Below are 16,949 nucleotides of genomic sequence, written 5' to 3' on the forward strand. Positions count from 1 at the left end.
CGCATCCGTCCAGCTCTCGGTATGTCCTCCACTTGCCGACGTCCATCACTGAATGTGCGACACCATCTCCGCACCATTTGCTTCGACATCACACCTGGCCCATAGACTTCCACGAGGCGGTTATGAATTTCTGTTCCTGATACTCCACGTGCCCATTCATAGCGAATAACCGCTCTCACTTCCTCCTTTGACCACGAATTCAAAACGCACCTTCTCTCCATACCTACCGGGGCTCAAATGAGAGGCTGTGGAAAAATCCCCCAAATGATTTATGTATCGCCGTTAGAGGGCGCTTCGCTTCTGAAAAGGAATGTTAGTTTTTAGTTTGCGATGTAGTTAGTTAGCAGTGAACCTTCGATGCAACGAAAGTTGCTTTGTAAATAAAATGATTATTTTTGTAGATTGTTGAAGTATTTCACTTCATTTAGAATTAGAACCACCTTTCGCAATATGGCGCATCGGTGCCGAGAACCTTTGGCCAATTTAGAAGTTTGTGTTTTTTAATTTTGGATATCATTTTATGCGAAGACAGCCAAGGTAAGCCTGTATTTTCTATTTTTATATAATATGGAAGATCTTATTGCTAAACTGAAATCGAAACGAAAGGTATTGAGGACCGGAGTGTCCAAGATATTAAAGAAAATTGAAACCGAACTGAATAAAGATGATAGTAGTATAAATGTAAATGTATTGGAAGAAATTTTAGACCAGTTAAACGAAAAATCAAAATCCTTGAGCAATTTAGACGCTGAAATAGAACGAGAATTAAAAGTCGAAGAAGACGAATTTGAACTTGAAATCTCATCCGCTTTAGAATATGAAGAGAAAATTCAAGTGTGGCAGTTTAGAGGAAAGAAAAAGTTGAAAGAGTTGAATAAGTTGGAAAATTCGGACAATGCAAATAGAGACATTTCTAATGAAACCGTTACAGAATCCCAAAACGAAAGTAACAAATTCACTCGTCTTCCAAAATTAACGATCTCTAAATTTTATGGTCATTCTTCGGATTGGTTAGAATTCATAGGTCAGTTCGAAAATGCGATTGATAAAAATCCGAATTTATCAAAAATAGAAAAATTAATTTACTTAAAAAGCTTTCTTGGTGGCTCAGCCGCCAAAGCTATTTCTGGTTTCGCTCTCATCGAAAATAATTACGAAGCTGCTCTTGAACTGTTACGTTCCAGATTTGGTCAAAAGAACATCTTAATTAATTCGCATTTAGGACAACTCTTAAGTACTTCACCTGTTAGAAATCCTAATGATATAAACGGATTAAGAAAACTTTTACATCACGCCGAAGTACAGATAAGAAATCTTGAAGCATTAAAAATAGACTCTGATACCTACGGAAATCTCTTAACGCCTTTAATTTTGAAATTATTTCCTAATGAATTCGTTCTTGATTATAGCCGAAAAATTAAAGACGAAAATTGGGATTTAAAAGGTTTGTTAGCCTTTTTGAGGAACGAAGTATTCAGTAGAGAACGCGCGGCTTCTGTTAATTATAATTCTAGAGAAAAATATTCGCGATTGGAAAAGCATTTGCCCTTCAAACATAAACATTCTCCAGCCATAACGAGCAAGCCGTCTACAGTTGAGTTATTAGCGGCGTCATCCGAATCGCAGTGTCTGTTCTGCGGGAACACAAATCATAAATCTGCGGATTGCGAAATTTTAAGTGTAGAAAAGAAAAAGGAGATCTTAAAAAGTGAATCGCGGTGTTTTTTATGTTTGGGTCGATTTCACCGGATCCAAAATTGTAAACAAAAAATAAACTGTGCCTTCTGCTTTAATAAACACTCGAAAGCCATTTGTTATTCATTCCATCAGAAAAAAGATAATGAAAAACCTGAAAAGAAAACGTCGCATTCGAGCGTTATTTCCGCTGTTTCGTCATATAATTCCGATGAAAATAGATCTAATAAAATATTATTACAAACGGCTTCTGCATTGATCCGAAATAATGATAAATCTGAAAATGTCAGAATTCTTTTTGATAATGGCTCAATGAGATCTTTCATAACTAAAGATGTATCTACTAAAATGGAACTTCCGATTGTTAGAAAAGAATCACTTTCTGTTTATTCCTTTGGTGATAAAAGTGCGTTAGAAAAAACCTTTAATGTTGTTAGAGCAAAACTAGAAAATGTAAACGATCCTAATCTTAATATATATATTGAGCTTCTTGAAACCGAAAATATATCCAATACTGTTATCTCTCCTCCAGATCTGAACTTTGCTAAGAAAAATAAAATTTTACAAAATCTACAATTAGCAGATTGTTGTAGAAAAAGTGACAAAATTGATATTCTCATAGGGGTAGATTTCTACTATTCTATAACTACTGGTAAAATTAAAAGAATTTCAAGAAATGTAGTAGCCACAGAATCTTTATTTGGGTGGTGTTTGCAGGGTAAAGTAAATAATGATCATAGTGAATTATTAACTATGAAAGTAATTGTAAATGAAAACTTGATATCAGATCAGTTACAACAGTTTTGGAAGCTAGAAAACTTGGGTTTGGAAAGTGATACTCAAAACGACAAAACTGTTGATTTAGAAATTATGAAATCTTTCGAATCTGATATCAGGTATAAGAACTACAGATACCAAGTAAAATTACCTTGGAAACCGAATTCAAAACATTTAATGGAAGATAATAGGGATATAGCACTTGAAAGATTTAATAAATTGAATAACAAATTTAAAATTGATAACTCTTTGTTTGTTCAATACACAGAGGTTTTAAAGGATTACGAGTTAAAACTTATTATTGAACCAGTTCAAGAAGAAAATCAAAATGATAAAACCCTATTTTATTTACCTCATAGAGCAGTCATCAGAAATGATAGAGCAACAAGTAAACTAAGAATAGTTTATGATGCTTCAGCCCATAAACCAAAAACACTCTCTCTAAATGACTGTTTATATACTGGTCCGAACCTATATCCTGATAGTTTTGATTTATTGATAAAATTTAGACAAAATTCGATAGCCTTTACAGCGGACATTACACAAGCATTCTTACAGATAGAGTTAAATGAAGAAGACAGGGACGTTACACGATTCTTTTGGAAAGATGATCCTAATGATAACAATGAGAGTTTGAAAACCTTTAGATTTACTTGAGTTTTGTTTGGAGTAAAATCTAGTCCCTTTCTTCTCGCTGCTACTATTAAGCATCACCTTAAAAAATATTCAGAAATATATCCTGAAACAGTAGAACTCTTAAACAACTACCTGTATGTTGATGACATTATTGATGGTCACCAAAATTTAGAACAAGCCCTGAAAACAAGTTTAGAAATTGTGAACATTTTTAATGAAGCTAGCATGTCACTACATAAGTGGCATACTAATTCCAAAGAACTCAAAGATATTTGGCATTGCAAAGAATTTTCGATGCAAGAATCTCCTGAAGTTGTCCCGATCAAAGTGTTAGGAATTAACTGGGATACGGATAATGATAATTTTTATTTTGACACTCAGCACTTGACAAATTTCATTTCCTCGTCAATCAACTCAAAACGTTTTCTATTGCAAACCGCAGGCCGTATTTTTGATCCTGTCGGATTTTATGGCCCTTTCACTATAAGAATAAAGTGTCTGATTCAGGAAATCTGGTCTGCCAAAATTGATTGGGACGATGAACTTCCTGATCTTAGTTATAAATGGAAAGCCTGGTACGAAGAAATTGAAGAACTGAACCACCTCAGAATTCCCCGCTACTATTTAGAAGGAATATTAGATGCAGATGTGAAACAAATAGAACTCCATAGCTTTTCTGATGCTAGTTTGAAAGCTTATGGATGTGTGGTATATCTGAGAATAGTTTTGAACAATGGAACTTTTCAAACAGTTTTTGTTGCTTCCAAGAGTAGAGTTGCACCGCTGAAATCCCTTACACTTCCTAGATTGGAGCTTTTGGGTGCGCTTTTATCCGCTAGATTGAGTGATAAAATAGCAAAATCTTCAAAATACGAAGTAATCCCCTTCCACTGGACTGATTCTCAAATAACGTATTTTTGGATTCAGGGATCTCCCGAAAGATTTAAATCTTTCATCAAAAACAGAGTTTATGAAATTCAGAAACTAACTGAAAGCAATAATTGGCATTATTGCCGTGGGAAAGATAACCCCTCCGACATCATATCACGAGGAACTACTGTTGCTAATTTAAGAAATTGTTCACTTTGGTGGTTTGGACCAGAATGGTTGCAAAACAAACGTATAGACTGGCCAGTTCAACCGAAGTTTGACGTGGGAAACGATAAGCAACTAGAATTCCGTAGTAAGATATCTGTTTATGACGTTGTTGTGAAAAGAGATGATCAACTATTGGATATAACAAAATTCAGTAATGTGCTGAAATATCTCAGAATTATGGCATGGGTTAGACGTTTCGTTGCTAAGGCAAGAAAACTGCCTGCTAATAGTGGAACACTAAGTGCTTTTGAAATTCAGGACACTGAAATTTTTTGTGTTCATAAAGCCCAGATGGATTTCTTCACATCTGAAATTAAGGCCCTTCAATCTAACAAGTCAATTTCTCCAAGCTCTGATATATTCAGCTTGGCACCGTTTCTTGATGGAAACAAAATTCTTCGAATTAAGGGAAGATTAGAAGAAACCGAATATACAGTTGACGAGAAGCATCCAGTTCTTCTTCCTAAAGATTCCAAATTTACTGAATTAATTGTAAAAAGGGAACATAATAACGTTCTGCATGCGGGAGTTGCAGAAACGTTAGCCAAACTAAGACAGAAATTTTGGATTCCTAAAGGCCGTCAGTTGGTAAAGAAAGTCTTAGGGAACTGTTTAATTTGTCGGAAATATGCAGTAAAACCAGCGAAACAAATGACAGCTCAGTTACCTAAAGATCGAATTGTTGAAACTCCACCTTTCTATGTTACAGGCGTGGATTTCACAGGTCCAGTTTACATCAGGTCTGGAAACGACATTCAGAAATCATACATCATATTGTTTATGTGCGCTATTACACGAGCGTTACATCTAGAACTCATTTCCAATATGTCTGCAAACAAATTCATTTTGGCTCTCAGACGTTTCATTTCGAGAAGAGGAAACTGTCGCACCTTTTATTCAGATAACGCGAAAACTTTCAAATATGCTGCCAAAGATTTACAGTATTTTTACAGCATAATTAAAGGTACAGACTTTCAAAATTTTCTAGCAAATGAAGGCTTGACTTGGAAATTTATCGTCGAGCTTGCTCCATGGTGGGGAGCTTTTTATGAACGCCTTATGAAAACCATAAAGGAACCGTTGAAAAAGATATTAGGCAGAGCTCAACTGAATTTTGAAGAATTTATGACTGTGTTGACAGAGGTCGAAAATATTGTGAATAGACGTCCTTTGACCTACGTTTACAACGATTTACATGAACCTGAACCGCTTGCACCGGCTGATTTTCTATTCATCGGACATAAGGATGAATATCCCTACAACTTTGCTGAGATCCTGAATAACTCTCCAACAAGAAAGAGTCTAATAAAACGAAAAGAATATCAGACAACACTTATAAAACAGTTCTGGAAAAAATGGAAAAATCAGTATCTTCTTGAGTTAAGAAATGCTCACTTCTTCGGTACACCAGAACCCAAGAAAAATCTTAAAATTGGTGATATAGTTTTACTTGAAGGAACAACTAAATCTAAGTTCCTCTGGGATTTAGGTCGAGTAATTCAAGTCTTCAAAGGACGTGATGGTCTTGTACGATCATGTGTGGTAAAAACTAAAAAAGAGGACCTTAAGAGACCTGTGCAATTGTTATACCCCCTTGAACTATCAGACTGAAAATGAACTAAATTTGTAACCTTTTAATTTTACTTCTTGTATTTCATATTCACTAACATTAATTTTAGATAATTAGTAATTTATTACTAATAATTTACTGTTTGTAATTTGAATTAATATTTACGTATTGAGTAACATTTGAGTTGATGCAGTTAACTATATTTGTTTATTTTATAGAATTTCCTTTTGCAGTTTATATTTACATCAGTTGAATGTATTTGATATGTAAGTTGCTTTCTTATATTTTATTATTTGTATGCTGAAATAGTGATAATTTTTGCAAAAATTATCAGGTGGGGAGTGTGGAAAAATCCCCCAAATGATTTATGTATCGCCGTTAGAGGGCGCTTCGCTTCTGAAAAGGAATGTTAGTTTTTAGTTTGCGACGTAGTTAGTTAGCAGTGAACCTTCGATGCAACGAAAGTTGCTTTGTAAATAAAATGATTATTTTTGTAGATTGTTGAAGTATTTCACTTCATTTAGAATTAGAACCACCTTTCGCAATAGAGGCTGGTCTCCGCTTTGCGCAGGCACTGCAACAGCGCCATCTGCTTGATTTGCAGCGACCTCTACCCAATGGTGTATCGGTGACTTGCGCGTTTTCCTGCTGTGTCGCCTTTCGCCCATAGCCGTTCAATGCTTCTTCCATATGCAAAGAGTGAATTTTTCTTGGAGGACTTTTTGAAGCTTATCAAGCGATATGACAAATGTCTCAAGGTACTCGTACGAGAATAATAAAATAAAGGAATGTCATATCTTTAATGTCTCATTCTATTTTTTGACTTTCATACACAACTCTGACCACAGTCGACAGGGGAAACTTATTTTTCAACTTACCTAGGTATTGCTTTATTTTACATTCACAAAATTATATGGTTCATATTATTATTGTAGAGCAGTGTAGAATTTAATATATCTTTAATTTTGCATATTTGTATATTTTTTCCATTTCAATTAACTAGTTTGAAGATTTTTTATAGTTATAAACTATGATAACTATACAATACTAGAGGCCAGTTACCTTTATTAAGCAATGGAGTTTTCTCTGTGTAATTGTAATTAAGCATCCCACAGCCATCAGCAAGTTGTCACGCTGATTTGCATTGTAGACGATTTGCCCATTTTTATCAAAGTTTATTTTGTTAATGCACTGAATTTTTTACTTACTATGTATTAAGTTCTAAATTCTATTTTGCATTGCTTTACAATTAAGAAAATGTAGATTACATCATAAATAATCAATTAAAATTTCATGTAACTGTAAAAGAAAATTTTGGTTTAAATAATCAATTAAAATTTCATGTATCTGTAAAAGAAAATTTTGCTTTTATATTGGCAAAAACAATTTTTATGAAAGACTTTCAAGGTAAGGACTGCAAAATATTGATTATGATTAATGTTAATGAAATTAATTAAGCAAAGATTTTACAGAACTGTGAACTTTCTTGAAAAACTTAGGACATTCCTTAATTCCAGTGTTTTTACAGTTGAAGACTAAAATTTCAATAGAATTTTCAACTTGAATTTATTATTTATTGTTAAAATGATACCTACAAGATTTTGTTTTTAAAAAAAATATTTATATCAAATTTTACGATTTTTTTCACTATTACATTTCCCTTGTAATGCTTTCTTCTAAAAAGGCTTTTCTGTCACCACGACTTTTTCTCTTTGAAGGGGGGGGAATATATAAGATAAGAAATATGTGAATCAAAATTATAATTTAAACGAACTGTAAAACATTAATTCTCCCTCTCTATTCTAAAAATTGCAATAAGTTCTTTGGATTGCGTCATTTCTAGATCATTCTATAGCCCGCACAGCTCTGATGGCATAATAATTGGGAACTGAAACTACCATTATAAACCAAAACTTTCTTCTTTGTGTGCTTCCATCTTTCATAACTACACAGTTTAGCTTCTGTCTCTGCTCTGCTTGGACGCAATATCGCTACACTGCTTCCTATTGCTATAATATCAATAATGTAAATGTTCTTGAACAGGCACGATTAGGATGCCAAGTGATCTGTGGCTGTAAATTGGAAATAAAAATGGAATTAAAATTTCCTCGACTGCCAAGTTTTATTTACGAAGTCAACACATTAGCTTACGACACAATCAAAATGTTTCCTTTTCAATATAGGATAACTATACATCAACAGTGCTCTGTCTTTTCCTTGCTTTTATTATATCATACACATATATACATCCCATGCAACTATCAAAAATGAGAAAAAACAGATAAATTAAAAATCCGCATATATATGTATAAAAATTTAATCTATATCATATGTATAAAGGTTATTTTTAAAATAACTTCAGATCAAATAATAACTTTTTTAAGTGCAGAAAATCATAGTATGAAAAAATATAATAAAAACACAAAATTAATTCAAATTCCATAGGACTTTTTTCAGATGTAACAGAAAATATTTCCATTCATATTTCACAATATAAAATATAATGATAAAGTAGTTTAAAAAATTACCTGGTCAATGAGTATGGTAATTTCCGGTCCATTATAGTCTTTGGCTAATACGGTGGCATCATATTTTGACCAAGTATCTTGGTTTGCCCCTAAATACCCAGTAAATATTTTCTGCCCCCAAGGACATTCCGTAGGATTACTCACTGGAGCAAAAGCAGACACACTAGTATATTTAGTGGGATTTTTCAAAGCACATATTAAAGCTCCATGTCCACCCATGCTACAGAAGAATAAAACCATCAACTGATCATAAAAATTAGTTGTGCATTTCTTAATTTAAGCAAGCAAATAATATTTTTATTTCAGTCGCAAATTTTATTGTTATAAATTATTGGATATACTTGAGGTTCTGAATCGGGACAATTTCAGAGTTTCAGAGTGGAATGCAATCAGCCTTTTATTTAGCTGTTGAGAATTTAGTTTTAGTTTATGAATATTAACAAGCTACTTTTATGAAGTTTTTATATTTAGCAACATTTTATATACCTTTTTGTTCAATTTATAAAACATTATGAAATAATCTTCTAGCAATGGTGAAAGGGGGGCAAAAAAGTTGAGAATCAAAAAGGTATACAGTAAAATTATGATAATCTGCAGAACTCCGTATCAAGGATTGTGAATGTAATTATATTTTAAGAACTATTTATCCAGAATTTGAACAAAAAATTATTATAGCTTTCGATATGTTTTTACAAAGAAAGTAATACTAATTAAGGTACAATAACACACCAAACAAGTATTAATTTAGAAGTCAAACAATAAAATCAGCGTTACATTTTCAAATTTTCACAGGACTAGTTTCGATGGTTTTACTGAACTATCATCCTCAGCTGCAAAAGCACAAATGAATGAGATAAGATGTAATGATTAGATAAGCCACTGGCGCCATCTGTTGATGAAACCAGAACTAAAACATAATTTCTTTAAAAGCTGAAGGCAAAGATGGACTGGAATTAGGGTCGTTAACTAGAACAGAAAGATTTTTTTGAATGTGAAATGCCTCTGTGAAAATTTGAAAATATAACGCTGATTTTTGTTGTTTGACTTCTAAATTAATAAAGTAATACTAGTATGAGAGGAGACACAGTACAGGAAAAGGTATGATGGACAACGAAATTTTTTTAAAAGGGGGAAAAAAGTCTTTTGCAAAAATGCACTAAAATATTTTACATGAAAAAATTGTATATCTACCAGAAAAACTGCTTCAAAAAATGTTTTATACTATCAAAATAAAAGAATAAGTATACAAAAACAGTTTAATAAATTAATAAATATACTGTCTATATAAGTTCCAGTAGTATGGTTTTCCATACATTGAATACACTAATTCTGCTATAACAACCTGTGCATGTACAATAGGATTAAGAATAATAGTAGTAACTTACAAATTTTTACTCTATTATTTAGAATTAATAAAAAAAATTCTCTTTTCTTTAAAACTTTATTTTTAATGCAAGAAAAATCTATAGAAGTGCTATTTTTAAAAATCTATCCCTATTTTCCATTAACGAAAATAAATTTGCTCATTGCACAAACTGTATAAAAATTCCTGACAAAGTGTATTTAAATTGAAGCTCAGCATCCAAAAAGGTTATGGATACATGAAACAAACTCAAAACATAAACACAAAAATTAAATAATGCATACTTACATAAAATTAATTAAAAAAGACAATAAAATATATGCCAAAAAATAATGATTAATCTACAACCAAAATTTTGCAGATTTACAATTCATATTTATTTATTAAAAAACAAAAAGGGAAAACATGCACAGGAAATGCAAAATAACTTAAATAATAATTTTAATACTTTTTTTTTACTTTTACACTGCTAAGGAGGACTACTGACCGGGAACAAGCCCTTGCAGTATGATGTCCGCCCTGCAGGCATTTATTAACCCCTTAACTGCCGCGGGCGTATATATACGCCTTGCTCAGCCGATGCATTAACTGCCCCAGGCGTATATATACGTCCTTCCAAACTGCTATCATTTGCTTTGCGCTGCTACACCTAAAATTATTCGCAAAGTTAACGCATCGGCTGCGCATCTGGGGCAGTTAACGCATCGGCTGAGCAAGGCGTATATATACGCCCGCGGCAGTTAAGGGGTTAAGTCTAAATAAAATAATAATAATAATAATAATTTTAATACTAAAAAATGCTTCTTCAATCAAAATATGTTTCAGTATTTTTGTTAAAAAAAACTTACTTGTAACACTTCTCTATTAAAAAAAAAAGGCCAGGTTGAAATTCCTAAAAATTGAGTTTTATTTGTTGCAGTCATTAAACAATCACATATTATTCACATTTTACAGTATTTTTATGCAGATTTAGCCGACTTCAAATATCTGGTCCATACTTGCATTATCTTTTAAACTGACCACACAGATATACTGGAATTCATCTGAGGATGCAACATGGTGCCACTCTTGTGTCCAATGTCATTCTTCACCAAACTTGCTTCTAATGCAGCGTCAAGGAAAACAGTGCTGACAGTCTATGGTGCTGCAGATATCACTGCACTATCCATGCACACAGCATGTCTGTTCTCTCAGGCATGGTGCTCAGTATGGCCCTCCTGGCCCCATCAATTTCATATCTACCCGACAATCATGGGATCTTGACCAACATGAGTAGCAATGTTGTGGAACATTAAATTGTATTCCCAATAGGCCACAATCCTGCCATGGTCAAATTTCAACACATGCTGGTAGAAGTTTCTCTTTAAACAAAGCATAAGTCTTTTATATAAACAACCAAGAATCAAACGTAATTTCCAAATAAGAAATCCATTGTGCAGTCTTCTCACTTATATACAATGTTAATAGTTTATTCATACTTGTTTTTGTGTGTATGTGTTGGAATGCTAATTATTTACATAATCCAATGTGTAATACTTTTCACGCAGATTTGATATTTGCTGCATAGTGTAACAATTTTAATGCTAGCAGTATATAATATAATGAACTCATATTATTTAAACTAATGAAAAAAATTCTAAATACAACCAAATATTAAGTTTTAATGCACTGGACATACATATTTTTATCAATTTAATTACAAGTTTTATCATACTTTATGTATCAAATTTTTACTATGCTAACAATAAAATTAATAAAATAAAAAAAAAAAGGATATACTTAAAAATTACCTGTGGCCAAATATCGATATTTTTCCATTTGTTGGAAATTCTTTATCGATAAGGTCTGGAAGCTGTTAAAATATACATAAGGGGTAAGTTTAAAGAATAAAAGTTATCCAGGAGAGGTAAATTAAATAAATACAATATGATTTTTATAAGTTATCAGATTGAATGACTGGAAGAAAAATCCTCGAGTTCTGCTTGATTGTTAGATTGGATAGCTTTCTGTTGGCCTTTAAATGCAATTTTAGGTCACACAAATCGACACATAATTGAAAGATGTAAATTCTTAATGCCAGCAGAAAAGTAAATACAGTCAACAGTCGTTAATCCGGACTCGTTGGGACTTCGGCGATTCCGGATTATCGATTTTTCTGGATTATAGATCATCAGTTTAAATCCGGTAAAATGGCATGCAGAAATTATAAAAGTAAAAATATGAAACCGTAATTTACGAAATAAAGAACAATTATGATCTAAAGGGTATCAAAATTGACAAAAGAAAAGCTTAATATTTATTGGTTTACTTTATTAAACATTTCTTTCAATGTAAGTTGTTTCAGTTGCTTCGTTTTTTATGTGATAATACATTCTCTTTAATTCTATAAACAGACATAATTTCTTGTTCAGTTACAAAGTTCCGCTGTTCACGTCCTATAATTGCTGTATCGAGAATACCGACTAATTTCTCAATCGAAATTTTTTCGTTTTCAATAACCTATGTCACTTTCTTCGCTATCGGAAGCGAATTATAATGACGAGGCATTTGATTTAAATCATATCAAAGACGGAGTACATTGAGATGGAATACTACATTGAGTAAGCAATTATAAGCCAAATAAAATAAAAACATCTGCCCTTAAGATAAGGATAGTGCTGATAAATCAACTTCCAATTCATTGCATGCGGCTGTGGCGTTAAAGATAAACAAACGTTTAAGTTTAGATAAACAAAGAATATGCCTTTATCCATTTTTTGTTTAATGGACTCCGAAAGATACTTTCGCTTTGTATATCCTTTACATATTAGTAAATATATATCAGAAATTCTATTTGACATAATCGAAAGTTCAAGCTTACTTTTATAAAATTGCTCTAACAGTCTGCAAAAAATAATAATCCGGATCCAATTCGAAGATTAAGGAACAACGCAATCTGCAACATTAACTGAAATAGATAATTAGATAATTTTAGCTTAGCTTATCCCGTCCGTTATACATTAAACGCGCATTCGTAAACGTATTTTGCGCACGCGCACACGCAAATTCACAGCGGTAAAGGTCTTACGCGCATGCGCAGAAAGTTTGTAGCTTTGAGGTCCGGATTATAGATCATTCCGAATTATGGGTGTCCGAATTAACGACTTTTGACTGTAATAAGTTTGAACTTTTTCTTTGCGTAAAGATCAATCAAATAATAACAATAAAGTTTTTTCAACATATTACAGTGCTCATCTTCAGAATTATTTTACTTGACTAGAACATAATAGAAGAAAATAATCTTTTATTAATCCTGAATCCAGTATATGTAATACATTATATTATAATTTTTATTATTCAGTTGTTGATACATTAAAGTTACATAAATCTTTACAAAAAGTTTTAGCAGAAAACTTTAGCAAAAAACACCCTATTTATTTAGAATTAATAAAATTTACTTTGCTGTATCGCTTATGATAAATAATTTATTCTGCAGTTTCCTTTTACAGTCTTTTGACATATACAGTACAAAGTTTCCAAATCTGGACATCCAATATTGGGAATGATCTAAAAACTAGATCAAAATTAGAGTTTTAGTTAATGATAACATCTGTGTTTTACTCTTTCCCTGAAAATTTTACATCTGTCAATGAGCCAATTGATATTGGAATTTTGCATGCACTGAAATGCATATACAGAGTAGCTTTTTAAAAACCAATGCAGTAAGACCATCTATTATTAGACATTTAAAAAAAATGCTTAGGACCCTCTATTATTAGACATTTAAAAAAAATGCTTGGAATTTTGCATGCACTGAAATGCATATACAGAGTAGCTTTTTAAAAACCAATGCAGTAAGACCATCTATTATTAGACATTTAAAAAAATGCTTAGCATAATATATATCCACTTACCTAATTTTCTGATGATGATAAAAGCTGGGAGGGTGGCTTTTTAATATCACAAGTAAGAAGTGAAATTTTTTTATTAACAGAATGTAAAATGAAATGCTAAATGACGATGATATATTTGAAGTCTTAGATTGCAATGACAATGCCTCGATCATCAATCAGTTAATGGAAAGGTGATATCTGTAGAATGATTTTTAAATCCAGAAAATATTTTGGCTTCTAATAACATTTAATTTCACATAATGGTGATTCAGGGGATAAAAAAAAAAAACTTTATATAAAATACCTCTTTTTTAAGCCTTTAAAGATTCTGGATCTCAAACATTATACTGTACATATGCACATAAACAGCTCCATTTGCAAGGCAGCTCTTACTAGAATACACCAATGAGAACAATCACTCACAATAGCATATAGATGGTAATGTTGCTGCAAGGGTTCTAAAAGCTTACAGCCACATAAAAAAGTCACCAACTCACTGCTGACTTTAAATTAGTGAAAAACATTTATTTGACCCATTCTTGTCACTAGATGTCAGGCATCTTTCCTTTTTCCTTGTATTTTTTCCTCTGACTGAGATCTGGCAACAGTCTAAATTTTGAGTAGCAACATAAAACTTCTACATGAAGAGCAGCTAAAATGTGACTAAAACAGATAGCTGCCTCAAAATACTTGACACCAATATTGTATACAATTTAGTTTTTCCTTTGATTATACAGTACAAAGTGCGTAATCCGGACGTCCAATATCCGGAATGATCTATAATCCTGACCTCAAAGCCACAAACTTACGCATGCGCGTTTGATGTGTGTGTCCGCTACGAATGCGCATAAAGCCAGTAAAGCATTTACCCATGCACGCTTCCAATAGTGAAGAAAGTAACAGAGAGCACTGTTGAAAACGAAAAAATTTCAATTGACAAGTTAGTCAGTATTCTCGACACAGCAATTACAGGACTTGAACAGAGGAACTTTGTAACTGAACAAGAAATTATGTCTGTTTATAGAATTAAAGAGAAAGTATTAGCACAAAAAACGAAGCCACTTAAACAACTTACATTGATAGAAATGTTTACTAAAGTAAACAAATAAATATTAAGCTTTTTTTTTTGTTGTTGTTGTAAATTTTGATACCCTTTAGATCATAACAGCTCTTTATTTCATAAATTACGGTTTCATATTTTTAATTGTATAACTTCTGCATGCCATCTTACCAGATTTAAATTGACGATCTATAATCCGGAAAATCCCCCTAATCTGGAATCACCAAAGTCCCGAACAGTTCGGATTACGGACTTTGTACTGTATTACACATAAAAATAAGTTTGCCTCTTATTATGGAAAAAGTAATAAAAAATGCTATAATTATTGGAGCACCTGTCATAAATGGATCAAAATGTGTCAGGTAAGACTTATTACCTGACACATCTTGATCTCTTACATTACTTTTTTGTATAATGAAGAACTTAATGCAGCACTATTCATAAATAATAATGATATGAAGCATTTCATAAGAAACAAGAAATTTTATGATATAAAAAAAAAAATCTAAACAGTCAATATTTACATTTTTACAGCTGATGGGTACTGTTTACAGGGTTTGTACCTATTTCTGCACGTGGAAATTAAAGACTTAAGCTCCATTGATGAAAAAATTAAGGACTTGCCAGCAAATGTGAATTGTATAAACTAAAGCAATTATCTACAACCTCACTTTTTTTAGTATCACTTTTACATTTTGCAAGAATAAAATAATCTGCAAGTAAAGTGCATTATTATTAAACCTAATCTAATATTTAACTTAAAACAAATTCAAGAAAAACATCAGATTTATAATTTTTTTCAAGTAATTAGCATTAAATTATAACAGCTCTTGAAACATTTATATTTTACACTTAAAATAGTCCCTTATATTTTAAAGATTAGTGACTTTTTATTTAAATTTTACAATTAGCTTTATACTGATTCTTTCTTTCAAGCTTCTTTTCGTCATGTACTTGCTTGGTCAAAAGGTTTATGCAGATTTTACGTCTAGAGTAAGTTAAATTGAGAAGCAAAATAATAGTCAGCATGACTCATAACAGAAGCATGGTTGCTGCCTCCAGCTGCTTGTTTAGAGACAGAACAGATGTGAACATCTAATGTTGATACAGTTGGTTTAGAGTTGAAAGTTACCTACACTTTGTCTGACCCAGTTAGTATCATCATTTATTTTTCCTCATGGTTCTTACAGAATTTGAGAAAGATGACATCCATAATCCTTGACCAAAGTGAGATGACATGAGGCAGAGATGAATCAAAAGTCAGTTTAATTTATAATCAAAAAGAGATAAATAGTGAAAAATTGTGCAAAAAAGGGAAAAAAAAAGGGGGGGAACAGAGAAACTGAAAGAAGAAAAGGAGATGAGTTGTATGTACACAACAGTATGGCTCGATTGATAAAATATTATACTGTCAAAATAAAATTAACAAGTTGCACAATACAAATCATTAAAGAAACTGCACATTTATTTATTTAATTATTTGGTGCTTGTGGATCTCCAGGGCACTCAGTTCATCAAAATTTTATAAAAAGACTAATTCAAAACACAAAATGAAAAGGAACACAATTAAAATCTGATTCAACATGTTTTAAATGTATGTTTTATTATTTTTATTGAACAGTTTTTGTTTCAATTTTAAGTCATTCTTGGGTTTTTTTTATTTATTTTTTTTTATTTTTTATATATTTTTTTTAATTTTCTATTGAAAAATTGCCTCCTTTCATGATCTAATTTTTTAAAAATTTTTATCTATTGATAGTCAATTAATTTTGCAGCACAAAAACATGATTTTACATATCATCTTATTTCAAAATTTTCCTAGCTTTTACATTGATATAAAGATATATAATTAATTTTTTCCCAATGAATATGATTTACTAATCTGTAATTTAATACACATAAAATATAATATATAGAAAGACATTACATGCCTCTTTAGTAACATAGGAATACATTCTGTAATGCACCTTCCACTTTTCCTCGGTAGCATCCACGTAAAATCCAGCTCCTGTACCAAAATCCCAAGAGTCTTCTTCCCCTTCTATCCCACAACCACCTGTATATTGATGTTGGAAAAAGTTTTAATCTGACCTCCAAGTCATACCTTTAGATCACAGAAACATTTAAAAACGTACAACGTACAAATAAAAAAGTACAACAAACCTGATGAGCTAACAAAATTCATGCTAATATCATACCAAATGTTACACAACTAAAGAAGTGAAAAAAAATTTTTAAGAGATTGTCAAAGAAGAAGAAAAGGCACTATTCCGTTAGAGTGGCATCAGGTAAAAAAAAAGCTACAACAACAATGCCAAATATCAAGGCATCGAGAATTTAATGTTTGAAA

The 16,949-nt window shown here is 31.8% G+C and overlaps 1 protein-coding gene across 1 annotated transcript in view; it reads right to left on the reverse strand.

The window, feature by feature from the left end:
• LOC118181815 (S-formylglutathione hydrolase) overlaps nt 1–16,949 on the reverse strand; it is a 66,505-nt gene that overhangs the window by 10,616 nt on the left and 38,940 nt on the right. The window contains exons 4-6 of the mRNA XM_035351019.2: nt 16,531–16,655; nt 11,458–11,519; nt 8,305–8,524 (exon numbers count right to left, since the gene is read on the reverse strand). Coding sequence (XP_035206910.1) covers nt 8,305–8,524; nt 11,458–11,519; nt 16,531–16,655 — 407 coding nt within the window. The remainder of the gene's footprint in view (nt 1–8,304; nt 8,525–11,457; nt 11,520–16,530; nt 16,656–16,949) is intronic.

This window comes from Stegodyphus dumicola, chromosome 4 (genome assembly GCF_044657685.1).
Source record: "Stegodyphus dumicola isolate Sdum_Otavi_A_Nest chromosome 4, ASM4465768v1".
Classification (NCBI taxonomy): domain Eukaryota; kingdom Metazoa; phylum Arthropoda; class Arachnida; order Araneae; family Eresidae; genus Stegodyphus; species Stegodyphus dumicola.